Source organism: Acomys minous (genome assembly GCF_964271855.1).
Source record: "Acomys minous genome assembly, chromosome: 1".
In the NCBI taxonomy this organism is placed as follows: Eukaryota; Metazoa; Chordata; class Mammalia; order Rodentia; family Muridae; genus Acomys; species Acomys minous.
This window is the reverse complement of record NC_140483.1, coordinates 87584498-87601953: the sequence shown is the minus strand read 5'-3', so window position 1 is coordinate 87601953 and position 17456 is coordinate 87584498. Positions and strand designations below refer to the sequence as shown.

The following is a 17456-nucleotide window of genomic DNA, read 5'->3' as shown; positions in this document are numbered from 1 at the left end:
GGATAGTCAAGGCTACACAGAAAGACCCTGTCTCAAAAAATCAAAAAAGAAAGAAAAAAGAAAAAAAAAGAAAGAAAGAAAATATCAAACAAACAAACATTTCTTCATCCCCTGCCATTTCCTCAATGGCATTTGAAGTCAGATTTCCCATTTTAATCCTTAACTTTTGAGTATCACATTGGGCACCACTTATAGCTGGTCTTTGCTACTTTGTGAGTTCTTCTTTTTCCCATCCTTTATCTCCCACAGTCTCACCCCCTATTACTAGATAGGAGAGAAAGGACAAAAGGAAGAGAGAGCTCCTTGAATCTAATTTCTTTCTCCAAGCATGACTACTAACAAACTGCAACCAAGCCCCCCACCCCAGCAACCATGTCCAGAGCAGCTCTTTTAAAGAAAAGCATTTAGCTGGGGCTGGCTTACGGTTTCAGAGGTTCAGTCTATTATTATCAGCATGGTGGGAAGCGTGGCAGTGTGCAGGCAGCCGTAGTGCTGAGGGGGCAGAGTCCTAGATCCATGGGCAGCAGGAGACAGTGGTTCTGGCTTGGGCTTCTGAAACCCCAAAGCCCACCTGCAGTGACACACTTCCTTCAACAAGGCCACACCTACTCCCAAGGCCACACCTACTTCCTGTCAAGTATTGACTAATGACCAAGCATTCAAGTATATGAGCCTATGGGAGCCATACCTATTCAAACTACCTAGCTGGTCCTGGGGTAATGGCGCTGAAAGTGCTGAGCTCATAGAGGATAGAGCCTGCTGGGTGGGAGGTGCTGGGGTGAGAAGGTTGGGGATTGATGGTGGTCTCAGGGAGTGGTTAGGTCTCACAGGATTGAATGAACTCCCTCAAGAACAGGTGTCCCTTGCCATACACCAGTATCATGATGCTAGGACTTATCTGCCACCAGAATTCTGAGGTTCCCCCCCTCTGCCCCGCCCCAACCCCATCTTTTCTTTATACATTATCCACTCTCTGAGGTTGTCATAGCCACAGAAAATAACTTAGGAGAATGTCAGTGAGGTGGTTTCTTGGCATCAAACCTGATGATCTGCGTTCAATCCCAGGGACACACAGTGGTGGAAGGAGAGAACCAACGCCCTCAACTTGACCTTTGACCTCTACATGTGCACTGTGGCATGTGCCTTCCCTACATTTATATTAATAAATGTAATAACTTTTCAAGTGGACTCGTAGAGGACACTAGAACATGCTCAGGGGTGTGAGTTGGTTAAACTGTGGGAAGAAACCAGGCGACCAGGTAGACACAGGGGAAAGTATCTTGGAACCAGATCATGGAGGACTTGGGTACCCAGGCGGGAGTGCACCTCACTTGTAGAGGCTCTGGGGTGGCTTCAAGCAGGCAGTGATCTGGCTTGAGCCCCTGGTGTGGAAGAGAATCTGCAGCTTCCCAGAGTAAACCAGGGGAGAGTTCTGAAAAGAGTGGAAGACTGCTGCAGGAGTTCAGGAGCTGAGGGGGAGTAGCAGCAAGCTCACGTGGAAGGAGAGAGATGGAGGCAGCACAGAGAACACTCAGGGCCATGTGTAGGAGGGGGAGAGAGACAGCAATGGTCACAGGTAAAGGAGGAGAGAGGCAGCAATGGTCACAGGTAGAGCTTCTAGCTTGGAAAACCTTGGCACAACAGGGAAAGCAGGTTGCATTGTTTAGGGCAGGAGAGGAGGCAGATAGAGTTCAGTGTGGACACCTGAGTGTGAGGAAATGGTGGGACATTCAAGGCATGTTCCACGGGGGATGGAAGTCTGATTCAGGAGACATAAGGCTCAACTTCCAGTAATGGGAGGCAAAAAAAGGCTTGTTGTATTAATCCTCTTTCTTTCTTTCCTTCCTTCCATTCTTTTTATTTCCTTCCCTGACCCCTCTCTCTTTCACCCAGGCTGGCTTTGACCTTGCAGTGCAGTGGAAAATTACCTTAAACTAGTAATTCCACCTCCATATGGAGGAACTATATGTGTACACCACTGTTCTTGCCTAGTATGAGGAACTCTGCCAAGGAAAATTAGAAGTGTTTGGCAAAAGTTTTTTATTTTTCATTATTTAAAAAAACAAAAAACTCTGAATATGGGCTGTCAAGATGGCTCAGTGGTTAAGAGCACTGGCTGATCTTCCAGAGGTCCTGAGTTCAAGTCCCAGCAACCACATGGTAGCCCTCAACCCGCTGTAATGGAATCTGACTCCCTCTTCTGGTGTCCATGAAAACAGAGCACTCATATACATAAAAACAAAGAAATCTTTTTTAAACCTCTGAGTGTATGTTTGTTTGCAGACTTGTTATACATGTGTGGGAACATGCCATGGCACATGTGTGAGGGCCAGAAGACAACCTCAGGAGTGAGCCTTCACTGTTTTCTGCCTTGCATGGTTTGCCGCTGTGCACAGCAGGCTAGCTGGCTTTCAAACTTCCAGGGAGGGACTCACCTGTTTGTGCCCCTCTCCCCTCACCATAAAAGGTACTGGGGTTAAAGACTTGTTGTGTCCATCCATGGAGAGCTTTCCTCCGGCTCTCGGGGTTCAAACTCAGGTCATCACCCTTACAGAGCAAGAGCTTTTCCCAAAGTGTGAAAATAAATTGTATGGGGCTTTTTGTGTGTTTTGGTTTTTTTGTTTTTCCAAGACAGGGTTTCTCTGTGTAGCCTTGGCTGTCCTGGACTCACTTTGTAGACCAGGCTGGCGTATGTGGCTTTTCTATGCCTGTTCTAGCTCCCAAATAATGACACAGGGACCTAATACATTTATTCATAAGCTTCAAGCACTATAGCTGGGCAGACACTCATCCTGGATTGACTTTCAATATGCACACCTGATTCCATGATGGAAATACCATACCATTCAGGCCATAAAATTCAGCATGGAGACAGCACCACTAGGCAGATTCAAAGGTCTAATGCATCAAAGTCCATAGTTCTGGGAAAGTCTCTAAATGTACTGACCTTGCTTTTTGGCTTCAGCATTTCTGCTTCTGAAGCTTCTGAAGACTGTTATTAGCTGAAGCAAATCAACCCAGAAGATGGTTTTTGTTCTTAAAGGCTCACCTTGAGAAAGGCTTGGGGCTAGACTGGGATCCTGAACACCCAGTGTAGTTTCTAGATGGCTAATAGTTTCTCTCTTTCTTTTCTCCTTTTTTTTTTTTTTTTTTTTTTTTTTGGTTTTTTTGAGACCGGGTTTCTCTGTGTAGCCTTGGCCATCCTGGACTCACTTTGTAGATCAGGCTGGCCTCGAACTCACAGCGATCCGCCTGCCTCTGTCTCCCGAGTGCTGGGATTAAAGGCGTGCGCCACCACGCCCGGCTTCTTTTCTTCTTTCTTTCTTTTTTTCTGAGACAGTGTTTCTCTGTGTAACAATCCTGGCTGTCCTGGACTCACTTTGTAGACCAGGCTGGCCTTGAATTCACAGAGATCTGCCTGCTTCTGCCTCCCAAGTGCTGGGATTAAAGGCATGTGCTACCACACCTGGCTCAATAGTTTCTATTGGCTTAAACTGGTGTCTGAGCAGTCTTCTCTGGTGGATTCCCCACAACACTTCCACTTACAGTGTACATTTCATCAGAGGTACATAAACTATCAGAAAAGTAATAACAAATAGCTAGTAAATGTCATTTATATAGACATCCTGACTAAAAGGGATGGGTAGCCTGTGTTTCCTATTGGGTACTGACCATCTCAAGACCCAGCCCTGGGCTGGAGAGATGACTCAGTGGTTAAGAGCACTGCCTGCTCTTCCAGAGGTCCTGAGATCAATTCTTAGCAACCGCATGGTGGCTCACAACCATCTATAATGAAATCTGCAGGTGTACATGCAGACAGAGCACTGTATACATAATAATAAATAAATAAATCTTAAAAAAAAAACAACTCAGCCCCTTCATAACAAATATCTCACGTGGTCTCTAAAGCCAGATCTCCTGAGGCTGACATCATGCTGTTGACCAGAGCTGCAGCCCTGGAAAGCTTCACTGCGGCAGGGCCACCCACGTTCAATTCTGTGTTACCGAGGTCTCTGCAAAAGGCTGCTGGCAACACAGAACGTGGTGTGCCTTAGAGTGAGCAGTGCAAGGAGAATGACCAACACAGAAGCCATGATGATTTCTAAAAGGCTTTATTGAGATAGAATGTACATGCCCTACCACGCTTTCACATATCCAGACATGTTTACAGTCGTGTTCCAACACTCCCATTGCCTCCAGAGGAAGACAACACCCTTCCACAGCACTCACCCTGCAGGCTAAGTTGTCTGGAACTCCCTGTACATCCAGGAATGACCTCTAACTCCTGCTGCCCCTGCTTCTGCCTCCCAAGTGCTGGGATTACAGGCATGCGGCCCCAGCTCCAGCCTCACTGAAGGTTTTAACCTTAAACTCAGCAGGTTAATGTGTTTGCCCAGCCTGACAGCGTGCATACACACTCACTACAGAATAAATAAATGTAATGAAAATTTAAAGCTATTGTAATGATAAGATACAGAAGCTTTATGTTAAAAACATTTAAATTTTGGGTGGTGATTCACACCCATAATCCCAGCACTGGAAGACTGAGGCAGTAAGATGTACCAATCCAAGGACAGTATATCTGGAGTATATTGTAAGAACCCGTCTCAAAAAATGATAAGGAGAAATATAATTGTCTATTTTTCTGAGCAGTAAATGCAATGTAATGAATTTAAAATCTCACATGTGCAAAAATATACGTCTTCATTAATGAAAACTTCAGTCTTCATTACCTTGAAAATTCCTTTAAGAGAGCATATATTCCTCAACTAATTATACAAGATTAGCATAATTTTGATAAGAAACGAAAGTGCAGACGAGTATCACTGAAAAGCCCCGGGCAGAGCTAGATGACATAAGCACATTCCTGGTCTCGCCTATTTGCTGAAGCCACAAAACCGCAAGAGTTCCTGGAGCAGATAACCCTGAAGACCGAGCCTCGGGGCTGGAGAGGTGGCTCAGTCCTTAAGAGTACAAGCTGCTCTTTCAGAGGGCCAGAGTTCTGGTCCCTCTTCCGGTTCCCAGTTGCTTGTAACTCCAGCTCCAGCAGAACCACGGCCTGTGTGGATTCACACATTCATACATACACATAAAACATTTTTAATCTAAAAAAATTGACAAAACACACATACACACGCGCGCGAGCGCACGCAGGGACGCATGCTCGCATGCACACAACTATATTTGGTGGTGCACACCTTTAATCCCAGCACCCAGGTAGATCTTTGTGAGTTCAAAGCCAGGCTGCTCTATAAATGAGTTCTGGACAGCTAGGGGCTATGTAGTGAGTCCTTGTCTTTAAAAAAAGAAAAAAAAAAAAAAAAGACAAAGGAAAAGAAAAAAAGACATAGGTATTTGAAAAATTCAAAGCATCTGGAAAACAACACATTTTGAGATAAATGAATGAAAATACAACATATAAGGGAGCTGGAGAGATGGCTCAGGGGGTAAGAGCACTGACTACTCTTCCAGAGGTCCTGAGTTCAATTCCCAGCAAGAACATGGTGGCTCACAACCATCTGTAATGTGATCTAATGCCATCTTCTGAACTGCAGGTATATGTGCAGGCAGAGCACTGTATATATAACAATAAATAAATAAACCTTAAAAAAAATACAGCATAGAACATCTGTTAGATATTCTCAGAGTTAGTATTTCTGTTAGTTTTTCTCAGAGTGAAACTTGTAGCATTTAAGTGGCAATATTAAAGTGGAAACTATCTTGAATAAAAACTCCAGTTTAAACTAGAGAAAAGACAGTCTACACACAAAGCAGAGGGGAAATGAGGAGGGTCAGGGTTAACGACAGGCAGGTGAGGTGGCCTGTGACTGTGATCCCAGCACTTGGGAGGTAGAAGCAGAAAGCTCAGGAGTTCAGGGTCATCCATAGGGGCCTCTTGTCTCCAAAAACCCAGCAACAGTGAAAATGGAGAAATCAGAAGTTGTCTCTCTGAAAAAAAAATTCAGCCAGGGACACCTTTAATCCCAGCAATCAGAAGGCAGAGGCAGGTGGATCTCTGTGAGTTCAAGGACAGCCTGGTCTACAAAGTGAGTCCAGGACAGCCAGGGCCACACAGAGAAACCCTGTCTTAAAAAACAAACAAACAAAACAAATGGTTGTCTGAGTAGTCTATGACTATTTAAGAAGTTCACTCATAGCCCAGGAACTATTAGCAGTTGATGGCTATTTTCTTTAGGATTAAATGTGGTGCACACACATATATGCAGGGGAGAATGCTCATACACATAAAATAACATTAAAAAATTAATAAAACTAAAGAAAGAAAGATGATCCAGTACCAGGTGTCCCAACACTTGTGAGTTCCAGGCTAGCCTGGCCTACCTAGGGGCTTCATCATAAGGCCTGTCTTAAGAAAAAAAAAAAAAGCTGGACGTGGGGGCGCATGCCTTTAATCCCAGCACTTGGGAGGCAGAAGCAGGTGGATCACTGTTGAGTTTGAGGCCAGCCTGGTCTACAAAATGAGTCCAGGACAGCCAAGGCTACACAGAGAGACCCTGTCTCAAAAAACAAACAAAGAAAAACAAAAACAAAAAACAAGAAAAGAAAGATAAAAATAAAATAGAAAAAAAAACAGGCTGATTTTCCAGGCACTGGAGAGATGGCTCAGCAGTTAAGCACACTTGATGCTTTTCCAGAGGACATGAGTCCAGTCCTCAGAACCCATGTTGGGTAGCTCACTCCATAGGTATATGCACAACACACATGGCAAACACACACACACACACACACACACACACACACACACACACACACACACACCTATAAATACAAAAACTCAAGCTGGGTGTGGTGGCACACATCTTTAATCCCAGCACTTAGGAGACAGAGGCAGGTGGATCACTGTGAGTTCAAGGCCAGCCTGGTCTACAAAGTGAGTCCAGGATAGTCAGGGCTCTACAGAGAAACCCTGCCTGGGGGAAAACAAAAACAAAAACAAAAAAATTCTGGGCTGCCTAAGGAGATTTTTGTCTCCAGGGAGGAGGAATGGAGAGGAGATAGGAGAGGGAGGGTAAAAAGAGGACTTCTATCCAGCACTCGGGAGGCAGAGGCAGGCAGATCGCTGTGAGTTCAAGGCCAGCCTGGTCTACAAAGTGACTCCAGGACAGCCAAGGCTACACAGAGAGACCTTGTCTCAAAAAGTTTCTAAACCAAATACCTGGATGAAAAAAGAAAGAAAGAAAGAAAAAGGCAGGAAATGAAAGAACAAAATCCCATGCGTGGATATTCAGAGCATTTCTCTTCACATGTACCTCAAACTGAGAACCACTCAGAGTTCTTCAGTGGCTAAGTCAGTAGTGCAGTAATTGATAATAAAGGGATGAATGACACACCAAGATTTATCCAAGGAATGAAAGGATAGTTTTACATTAACAAATTAGTAATAACGTGTCCTATAAGGTCAACAGAGTATAATAACAATAATAACAACAACAACAGTAATAATAATAATAATAATAACAAAACCTCAAGTCTTTGTAGACACAGACAGCCTAATTATACACTGTACTGGATCAGAGGGAGCTGTGGTTGGAGGGTGCTGTGCTAATGGCGTAAGGTCGGTACTGGTTAAAATAAAGGATCCTGCTTTATACGCCCCTCCTGCCCCCTCCCAAAAAAACCAATTTCTTGCAGGTTACAAACATCAGCATGAAAGGCAAGGCAACTATGTTTTCCAGAGAGATTAGAAAGGAATACTATAAGACTTTAAGGTGGAAAGTGATTTCTTCAGGCAACAAAGAACAATAAAACAGGATGGGCAGGGTGGGGGTGCCACTTCCAGTACTTGGGAGGAAGCAGCCAGACATACACAGAGCAATAACAACAACAACAACAACAAAATGAAAACATTCCACTTTGGATGAGAGGCTGTGGTGGGAGAAGATGTGGTATACAGATGATAGAGGGTTCTCGTCAGACTACAGCAGGAATTCCTGCAGAAGGAGACAACCAAACAGAAAAAATGGCTTTGTGAAAAAAACCTGGGGCTGGAGAGATGGCTCAGAGGTTAAGAGCACTGGCTGCTCTTCCAAAGGTCCTGAGTTCAATTCCCAGCAATGACATGGTGGTTTACAACTATCTATAATGAGATCTGGCGTCCTCCTCTGGCCTGCAGGTGTATATGCAGGCAGAACACTGTAAACATTAAATAAATTAAAAAAAAAAAAAGAAACCTGAGCACACACGCTCAGAACTTAATTAAATGAGCTTACTTTAATTGGCAATCAGGATTGTGCAAATAAAAAACATGTTGGGATATTACTTTATACCAGACAGAATATAATTAAAAAGTAGGACAATACCAACTGTTGACAAGCAACAAAGTAGCAGGGCTTTTCATATACAGCTGATGACAGAATAAACTGTCACAATCACTTTGCAAAATGTTTCATCATTAGCCACAAAACAATTCTATCAGTAGATATACAGGCTAGATAAACTTGAATACATGTGTATGGACATACATACATAAGACTACATGACTTTTTTTTTTCTTTCTTTCTTTTGGTTTTTGTTTTGTTTTGTTTTGTTTTGTTTTGTTTTCAAGACAGGGTTTCTCTGTGTATCCTTGGCTGTCCTGGACTCACTTTGTAGACCAGGCTGGCCTTGAACTCACAGAGATTTGCCTGCCTCTGCCTCCCGAGTGCTGGGATTAAAGATGTGTGCCACCATGCCTGGGCTTCAACTTCTATTTATAATCTCCCAAACTGGAAACAACTTAAGTGTTCATTTGTATACTGGGCAAATCAAATGACACATTGTATGACAGAATGTGAAGTGAAATGAGAAAAACAATACCTATGTGCAATAACATATTTTAAAAAAAAAATATGGGGCTGTAGAGATGGCTCGGTGGTTAAGCACATCTGCTACTTTTGCAGAGGACCTGAGTTGGATTCCTAGCACCTAGGATATCTCACAACTATAACTCCAGTTCCGGGGAGTCTGCTGCCCTCTTGTGGTCTCCACAGGCTCTTGGTGCCTATATGCAGGCAAATATTCATATAAAACAGACAAATATTTTTTGTAGAAAATAATTTTGGGGGAACAAAATGAGACACAAGATAACCTCTGTGGAACAATTATATGTATTTTAGAATAAAGTAAACATATTCTTTTTGGTTTTTTTCAAGACAGGGTTTCTCTGTGTAGCCTTGGCTGTCCTGGACCCGCTTTGTAGACCAGGCTGGCCTCGAACTCACATAGATCCACCTGCCTCTGCCTCCCGAGTGCTGGGATTATAGGCGTGCGCCACCACGCCCAGCTGGTGAACAGATTCTTAAACAGATTCTTGGGCAGGTGTGATGGATCACGCCTTTAATCCCAGCACTTAATAGGCAGAGGCAGAGGTGTACACCTTTAATTCCAGCATATATGAGACAAAGGGAGGAGGATCTGTGAGTTCGAGGCCAGCCTGGTCTACAAAGCATGTCCAGGACAGCCAAGGTTATACAGAGAAACCCTGTCTCGAAAAACAAAAAACAAAAAGATTCTAAAGCCAGGCCTGGTGGCTATAATACCAGGTATTTGGGAAATGGAGGCTAAGACAGGATGATTGCAAGTTCAAGGTCACCCTGGGCTACAGAGGAAGTTCCAGGCTAGCCTGGGCAACTTACTGAGACTCTTTCTCAAAAAGTTAAAAGTGGGCTGGGGACTGGATACGGGCCAATGTAATTGCCCAGCAAGTGTGAAGCTCTAGGCTCAACCTTTAACACCCAAAATGGTTTCTTTAAGTGGTCAAATTATGTAAAAAAGAAACATGTCAGAGGTTTGATGGAAGAGGAGGTCTAGTCAGAACAGTGACCACACAAGAGGCCTCCAGGGAGAGCCGAGAGCTCCGTCTTCCTGAATAGTGGTTATGTGGCTATTACAGTCACTTGTATCCCACACAATTACATAGCGTTTATTTTTCTATGTGTGTATTATATGCTTTTGTTCATTTGGGGGGGTTGTTTTGTTTTGTTTTGTTTTAAGACAGGTTTTCTCTGTGTAATAGCCCTGGCTGAACTGGACTTATTTTATAAACCAGGCTAGCCTCGAACGCACCTGTCTCTGCCTCCCGAGTGCTGGGATTAAAGGCGTGCACCACCATGCCCGGTGGGAAATCCTTTAATGGTTTAGAGGACCTTCTTGGCAGTAGTTTTTACCCTTCTGTGGCATCCTGGGGCAGTGCATCTTGGGAATATATGGAAGGAACAAGGCTTATTCCTTAACAGGTATTTCTCAGCCAGGTGTGGGAATACGCACCTGTAACCCCTGCATTAGAAACTACAAATGAGGTACCAGGTGAATGCCAGAGGATCCTGACTCCACACCAGCCTCAGATACAGAGTGAGTTCCTGAGAGGCCTGAGCTATGGTGAGAGACCCTGTGACAGAAACCAGGGCGGGGTGTGTGTGTGTGTGAATTCCTCAGCACTTCAATGCTGGGAACTGCCTACCCTAGGCAACCCTCTCATTATAACTCCACATTTACACAATGAGGTAGGCAGTCTCACTCTCACTCTGTTATAGGAAAGGAAATTACGGCACAGATATAAATTAGCTTACCCAGAACAAGCTAGTGGGTGCTTCACCTAGTACTCAAACCATGCCACCTGGACCCCATTACATCACCCGCAAGCTTCACCCCACTATAAAGACAGATTTCTTTCTTTTCCCTTTACTGGTGGCGCTTCCACCCCCACCCCACCTCCCATTCAAATCTCACACTACTAGAAGCAGTTGTTTGTAATCCTCAACTTCCCTACAAGTGAGATGCAAAGTACACAAATCATAGGCTGTTGGCCCTGCGGGCCCCTGAGCTTGCCCACACACCTCTTTCCTCTCCAGGCCACGAGGCTGATCCTCCAGACTTGGGATGGGTCCTTTCCTGCCTCCCCAGAAGACCTGAAGTAAATTTGTGTGGCGCGCACAGCATCGCAACTCTGAGCACAGGTTACTTGCTGGCCTAGCTCATCGCTGAAGGGTGACTACAAGGATAGAGAATATGGGGTTTCAAACACCCCAAGTCCAGGGTCTGGGAGGAACTTCACCCCCCACAGCACCAAGGACTCTTTTTCTGCTTCTGTTTAGAGATCTCCAGTGCTGGAGAAACTCTTTTTTTAAAAAAGTCTACCCACTGAGAGACCAGTAGCTGGGAGATGTTGCCACCCCCCTCCCCAACCAGAGACTCCATGCCAGTCTCTGCCAGTTACCTTCAGAGAGACATTAGCCCTGGATTCTACCCACTGGGAGCACCTCTAACCCAGATCTCCACTTTCAGATCCACAAGTTGACCACCACTAAAAGGCTTCCAAAGGCCAGGTTCCTCCCTGGCTATCTGGCATTAAATTGTGGATAATAATGCATTTACTTATTCTCCCACTTAAAAAGTTGTTTAAATTCTTTGAAGAATCTTGCAAGGTAGCTTGGCTAGACAGCAGGCAGGACAGTCCAGAGCCTCAGGTGGGGAGGCGAGGGTCTTCCATTCACCTATCTTTTGGTCCAGCAAGTAAGCATTAGGATTGATGGTGTAGTCCTTCGTCTGCACATCGCTGGCTGTGCTGACACCCCCACATACAAATACCTTGTCTTCACCCACGGAGCAGATGGCATGGGACACATCCAGAGGGCAGCTGTTGGGCAGCAGAGGTACTGAGGTTGCAGATTTGTTGGCCTTTATCTTCTGTAAGTTGATTTCCACGCTCTGCCGGTGGCTGTGCACGCGGAGGATGTTGTCCTGATGGAAAGAGAGCAGGGGCCGGTGGTTGAATTCAATGGGAAAAGTGATGCATTGGACCACTTCCCCTGTGACAGTGTCAAAGCAGTCCACTACACCGACCCGGGAGATGTAGCCCTTCACCAGGCATCGCCCAGTGACAATGTACAGGTTCCGGTCTCCCTTGGTGATCACTGCTGTGCCATCCATAGGAATGCTCATCTTCCCTGCCAGGCACCAGGCTTCCTTGCGCTCATCGTAGCGATAGATGTTGGAGACATACCGGCGTGGGGCAATGCTCCCACCCACCGAATAAACTGTTCCCCCACAGGTCACCATGGTGTGGAAGACAAGCCCAATGGGCAGGTCGGGTAGCTTGGTCCAGGAGTTATCATCCATGTCATATCGCCATGCTGTCTTCAATCCTGAAATCTGCTCCGTGGTGCCACCAGATATGTAGATGTATCGACCGGCAGCAGTAGCGCTGAGTGCTGCAGCGCGGTAGGGCATCTCCGAGAGCTTCAGCCACAGGTTCTCCTGGATGATGTATGCAAACACGCCATCGTTGAACTTGCCGTGGGCCTTCTGGCCTCCAAGGATGACCACTGAATCGAGCAAGGCCCCTTTGCGCTGGTAGCTCAGCAGGCTGCACGGCCGCTCCTGCTTGCGGTCCATCAGGACACTCTCGATCAAGGTCGCGTGGGCGGAGTTGTTCTCCAAGCCTATCAGCTTGTTGCTGGCAAGCATCAGCGTCTTGTTGGAGACAGCGTTGAGATTGATGTAATTGAAGAACTTCTTGAAGTATTTTTCCCGCTCCTCCTTCCGGAAGTACACCCAATTGAGGAGCGCGTTGAGAGCCTGGTCCTCGTTGAGCACGTGAAGGTTTTCATCACGGAGCAGGCGGCCGAAGATGACTGGTGGGCAGCGCATGAAGTGCATAGAGCCCTCGGGACTGGCCCAGAAGTGGAAGTTGTCACGAATGCCGGAGTAGGCCAAGTCTGATACTTCTTTGAGCTCGAACAGCTCAGCCAAGAAGAGGTAGCGCAAGCAGTTGGCCCGGCGAATGGACTTAATGAGGAAGTCGTTGCAGTGGATCCGAAGCCGTGGGGTGTTGAAATACTGGGCGCCCCGAAGTAGCTCCTCCACATTCTGCTCTGAGATCACCACTTTGCCGCTGTAGAAGTAGTCCAGGAGCTGCTCCACCGTGCCTGGACTCAGGTAGTTGGGGTCAATGGTGATGAAGAGCTCGTCTGTGTTTTTCATGTCATTGCCGGAGATGAGACTTTTCACTAGCGGAGAGACCGCGGCCAGTACGTTGCGATGTGCGAAGAAGACATGGTGGTCCACAGTCAGGGCCATGTCCCAGTACTCTTTGCGCTTCCTCTGTTTGTTCAAGTTTTGCAGCACAAAGCTGTTGTAGTTTTTCTCTGTGAATTCCAGTTTCATGGTGCTTCTTGTTTTGGCTGAGACAGCTCAGTGGCAGGTATTGGAGGGCAGACTTTTTCAGGCCTTTCGGCATTTGTACTGATGGTTGTTTGCAGAGCAGCTGACCAGAGAGGAGTCGGGGTGGGAGAGAGGGTGATGTCATAGAATGGGTGAGGTCATCATAATGCAGCCCCCTCCCCACCCCTAGGCCGTTGGCAAGAGGCATGGGGCTTTTCTCGCCTCACAGCTCCGGAGGAAACTTGGGAATGGGCCATAGTGTTCACCTGGGGCTTTCAAGCCGAGATTCAAGGCTTCACCAGGAATGTCAGAGCTGGTTTGGGTAGGGCCAAAGGCAACTGTGTGTGGTGACGATCACGGGATGGCAGGAGAGGAAAGAGGCTGACCTGCTGGTGAAAAGGGGCTTCCCAGGGTGGTAGAGGCAGCTGGAGGCAGAGCCTGCTCTGTGTAGGGCCACACCAGGAAGCTTGAGCAACCTGGTTTCCACAGTGTGGTTCTTGGGCCATAAAGGCTCTTTCTCTATCAAAGTTCCTGGACATCTGAGGAGACAACCCCTTTGGCTTCTGATCCTTGTGGTCAGGATCATTTTTCCTTCAAAATAGAGAAGTGGGAGACTCTCACTGCAGCAGAAATGGAGAAGCCCCGGGAAGATGGGAGGGCTTGGACACGCCCTGCTCCAGATTCCCCAGTATCTAGTAAAGTGCCAGGGACAGTGCCCTCTAGTCCTCCCCACCTAGAGTCACCAGTTCGCTCAAGCCTCAGATTCGTCTTCTGTGAGATGGGACTAACACTTGCTTCAAAACGAGTTCGAATGAATAATTGGGCAGCAGTAGGCAACGTGCTTAGTTTGTAGCAAACCTTCAAATAAATATTGTTTCTTAGTTAATATTAGCGCGGTAAATGGGCGCTGGTGAGAGAGTGTGGGCATCCCCGAAGCTTTCGGCCGGTTGCAGGAGTCTGCTTCGGACGCACGGTGGCGCTGCAGGGTCGCCTCCCGGCCGGGAGCAGGCGGCCTGCGCGCTCAACTGTATCTTGGGCTTAGCAACAGGAAACCCGCTTCGTCGCTCCTGGGGCTCCTTGGTGTAGGAACGCACACGTCTGGACCCTGGGCTCAGAGTCTGGCAGACCCACCCCTGTTCTCGATGTAGATAGAGCCCAACGAAGGTGCATGAAGAGCTGTCCTGGGGCCCAGAGAGACTGTGTCCTCCTCCTCTATTCCGACCACTCTCCAGCACTCCTCTTGCTGGCTTTGCTTCACATTATCTTTTTATTCCACATCTTTTTTTTTTTTTCGAGACAGGGTCTAACCTTTTCCTTATCTGAAAATTGGGTTCTAAAGTTTATTTTTAAAACAGTAACACTTTAAGGGCCGTGGGCGGTGACGCACGCCTTTAATCCCAGCACTCAGGAGACAGAGGCTGGTGGATCTCTATGAGTTCGAGGCCAGCCTGGTCTACAAAACCAAAAAACAAAACAAACCAAAAACCATTAACACTTTAATACTGAAGTTACACATCTTGATGTCTAATTTCCAGGACAGATAGTCTCTTTGGATGGGAGGCCCGTGAAAGGCTCAGAGCCTCTGTCTCTCCATTCTGGAGTACTTAGGTTCCAACCCCTCTTCGGATAACTCTTGTGGTTCAGCTCAGTTCGCTGCTGCCCAGCCTCTCTCTCTCTCTCTCTCTCTCCCTCTCTGAGTATTTCAGCTGTGCACACTTCTGCTCTCTGCTCTCGTTGCCTGGGAAGCAGCAGCCGCTTGGCTGCAGGAAGCACCATGGTGTTCATAAAGATGCTGGACTCCATCAGCAGCCTGCCTGCCAGACTCCAGGGACATTCCCCAGGAGCAGAAGGTCATGAGGTCCCAGGACTAGGACAGAAAGGAGCTCACTCACTGTGTGCCTCCAGTCAGAGATCATGGAGGTCTGCGAGGATCTGACAAACTTGACTGTGGCCTGGAGAGGAGAGGCGTGCTCAGCTGGACATCCGCTGTCATATGCTCCAGTCTTTCCCCGCCCACCACCCAGACAGGGTTTCTCTGTGTAGCCTTGGCTGTCCTGGACTCGCTTTGTAGACCAGGCTGGCCTCGAACTCACAGAGATCTGCCTGCCTCTGCTTCCAAAGTGCCAAAATTAAAGGCATGTGCCACCACCATGCCAGGAACATGCTCCTACCTCAATTGCAGAGCTTGTTGTCCTCCACAAAGTCAAAACTCAGAATCCTGTTACTTGGCAGGCAGAGGCAAGCAAGGTTTTTGAGCTCAGGAGTTTAAGGTGAGCCTGAATGACATAGACCTTAAAATAAAACAAAAAGTGGGATGTGGTGGTCTCAGCCCTGGGAGACTGAGGAAGGAGGATACTAAATTCAGGTCAGACTGGGCAACATAATAGACTGTCTCAAAGTTAAAAATTATGAAAGGGCCAGGTGTGGTGATGCGCGCCTGTAATCCCAGCACTCAGGAGGCAGAGGCAGGCATATCACTGTGAGTTCGAACTCACAGTTGGTGCCATCCTAGGCCAGCCTGGTCTATAAAGTGAGTCCAGGCAGCCAAGGCTACACAGAGAAACACTGTCTCAAAAAACCAATATATACATATGTGTGTGTGTGTGTGTGTGTGTGTGTTTTCAAAGATATAAAGAATTAGAAGCAGTATGCAAGTCTGGGAGGTGTTGCTTGGTTAATGGTTGATGTAGGAGGGCCCAGCTCACTGTGGGTTGGTGCCATCCTTGGGCAGGTGGTCCAGAAATCAGGCTGAGCAGCCAATAACTGGCACTCCTTCATGGACTCTGCTTCCGTCCCTGCCTCCAGATCCCTCAGTGATGGAGCTTGACCTGAGAATTATAAGATGCAATAAACACTTTCCTCCCCAAGCTCCTTTTGGTCACAGTGTTTTATCACAGTAATAAAAACCCTAAGATACAGAGTCTCTATATGTAGCCCTGGCTATCCCAGAACTTGCTAAGGAGCCCAGGCCAGTTTAGAACCACCTGTGTCTGATTCTGCCGGAACTAAAGGTGTACACGCCTATACCTGGTTAAAGAAAAGATGAGCTGATGCAGGAGAACTGCCAGTCTGGAGCCAGCCAGGGCTATTCCGTGAGAGAGTCAAACTATAAAAAGGAAAGTGAGAGTGCCCCTGCCGGTTGGCTCAGCCAGCATTGCTGTCTGGCTCTTCTCCAGTGCTGGAAAGCAGCTTTTTCCTTAGTCCCAACCAGCTGTGCAAACAGCCTCTAGCTTCCAGCTTCATGCCAGCCTCCACCACCTGGTTATATGTGCTCCTGGGAGTCACCAGGAAATTCATTGGCTGTTTGCTTGGTGTGGTCAGAAAAGGGCGTCTGCATTCCATTCACTCTTTTCCTGTCCTCAGAATTTTCCATTTATGAGGATCTCCTAGGGAGGAGACCCCAATATCCTAATTTTTATGGGTTGATATTATCAATATTGCAAACCCTTAAAGATCATATTTGCAGCCAGGCATGGTGGCACACCTTTAATCCCAACACTTGGGAGGCAGAGGCAGGCAGATTGCTGTGAGATCAAGGCCAGCCTGGTCTACAAAGTGAATCCAGGACAGCCAAGGTTATACAGAGAAACCGTCTCAAAAACAAAAAACAAAAAACAAACAAACAAACGAAGCAGGAAGCTCTAGGTAGACTCTCAGTCCTCAAAGTGTAGGCCTTTTTTGTTGTTGTTTTTGTTTGTTTTTGTTTTTGTAGACAGGGCGTCTCTGTGTAGCCTTGGCTGTTCTGGACTTTGTTGACTGGGCTAGCCTCGAATTCACAGCCATCCACCTGCCTCTGCCTCCCAGAGTGCTGGGATTACAGGCGTGTGCCACCACACCCAGCTCCTACCTTCCTTTTTTTTTTTTTTTAAGTTTTTCCAGACAGGGTCTTTCTGTGTACCTTTGGTTGTCCTGGACTTGCTTTGTAGGCTGGCCTTGAACTCACAACTATCAACCTGTCTCTGCCTCTAGAGTGCTTGGATTAAAGGCGTGTGCCACCCTGGCTAATTTTTTTTCTTTTAAGTGGTCAAACCTGGCCTTGAATTTCCAATACTCCTGCCTCAGTTTTCAGAGTAGCTAGGATCTTAGCTTGTGTCTCCAGGCCAGGCTCACCTGTCTTTCCATTAACAACTGGACACACGTAGCTGTAGCTCTATTTGCTGGGGCTCTATTTTAAACTTGGACCACCCTTAAGTTTTCAGTTCCACCGGTAAATTCTCTCCATGTGTCTAAGCTCAAATTTCTTGTCCCTGGCCTGCCTGGGGGCTGTCTGCCCTCGGGTCAGGTACTCAGTTCAT

General features: G+C 46.8%; 1 protein-coding gene across 1 annotated transcript; it reads right to left on the bottom strand.

Moving 5' to 3' along the window:
• Nucleotides 1-7340: 7340 nt before the first annotated feature.
• On the bottom strand, nt 7341-14041 carry CCIN (calicin). The gene has a single exon (XM_084785311.1). The coding sequence runs from the start codon at nt 13162-13164 to the stop codon at nt 11398-11400; it is 1767 nt and encodes a 588-aa protein (XP_084641437.1). The 5' UTR covers nt 13165-14041; the 3' UTR covers nt 7341-11397.
• Nucleotides 14042-17456: the final 3415 nt, after the last annotated feature.

Bases quoted from the DNA above. Each gene is read 5' to 3' on its own strand.
- CCIN (XM_084785311.1), bottom strand. From the start codon at position 13,164: ATGAAACTGGAATTCACAGAGAAAAACTACAACAGCTTTGTGCTGCAA.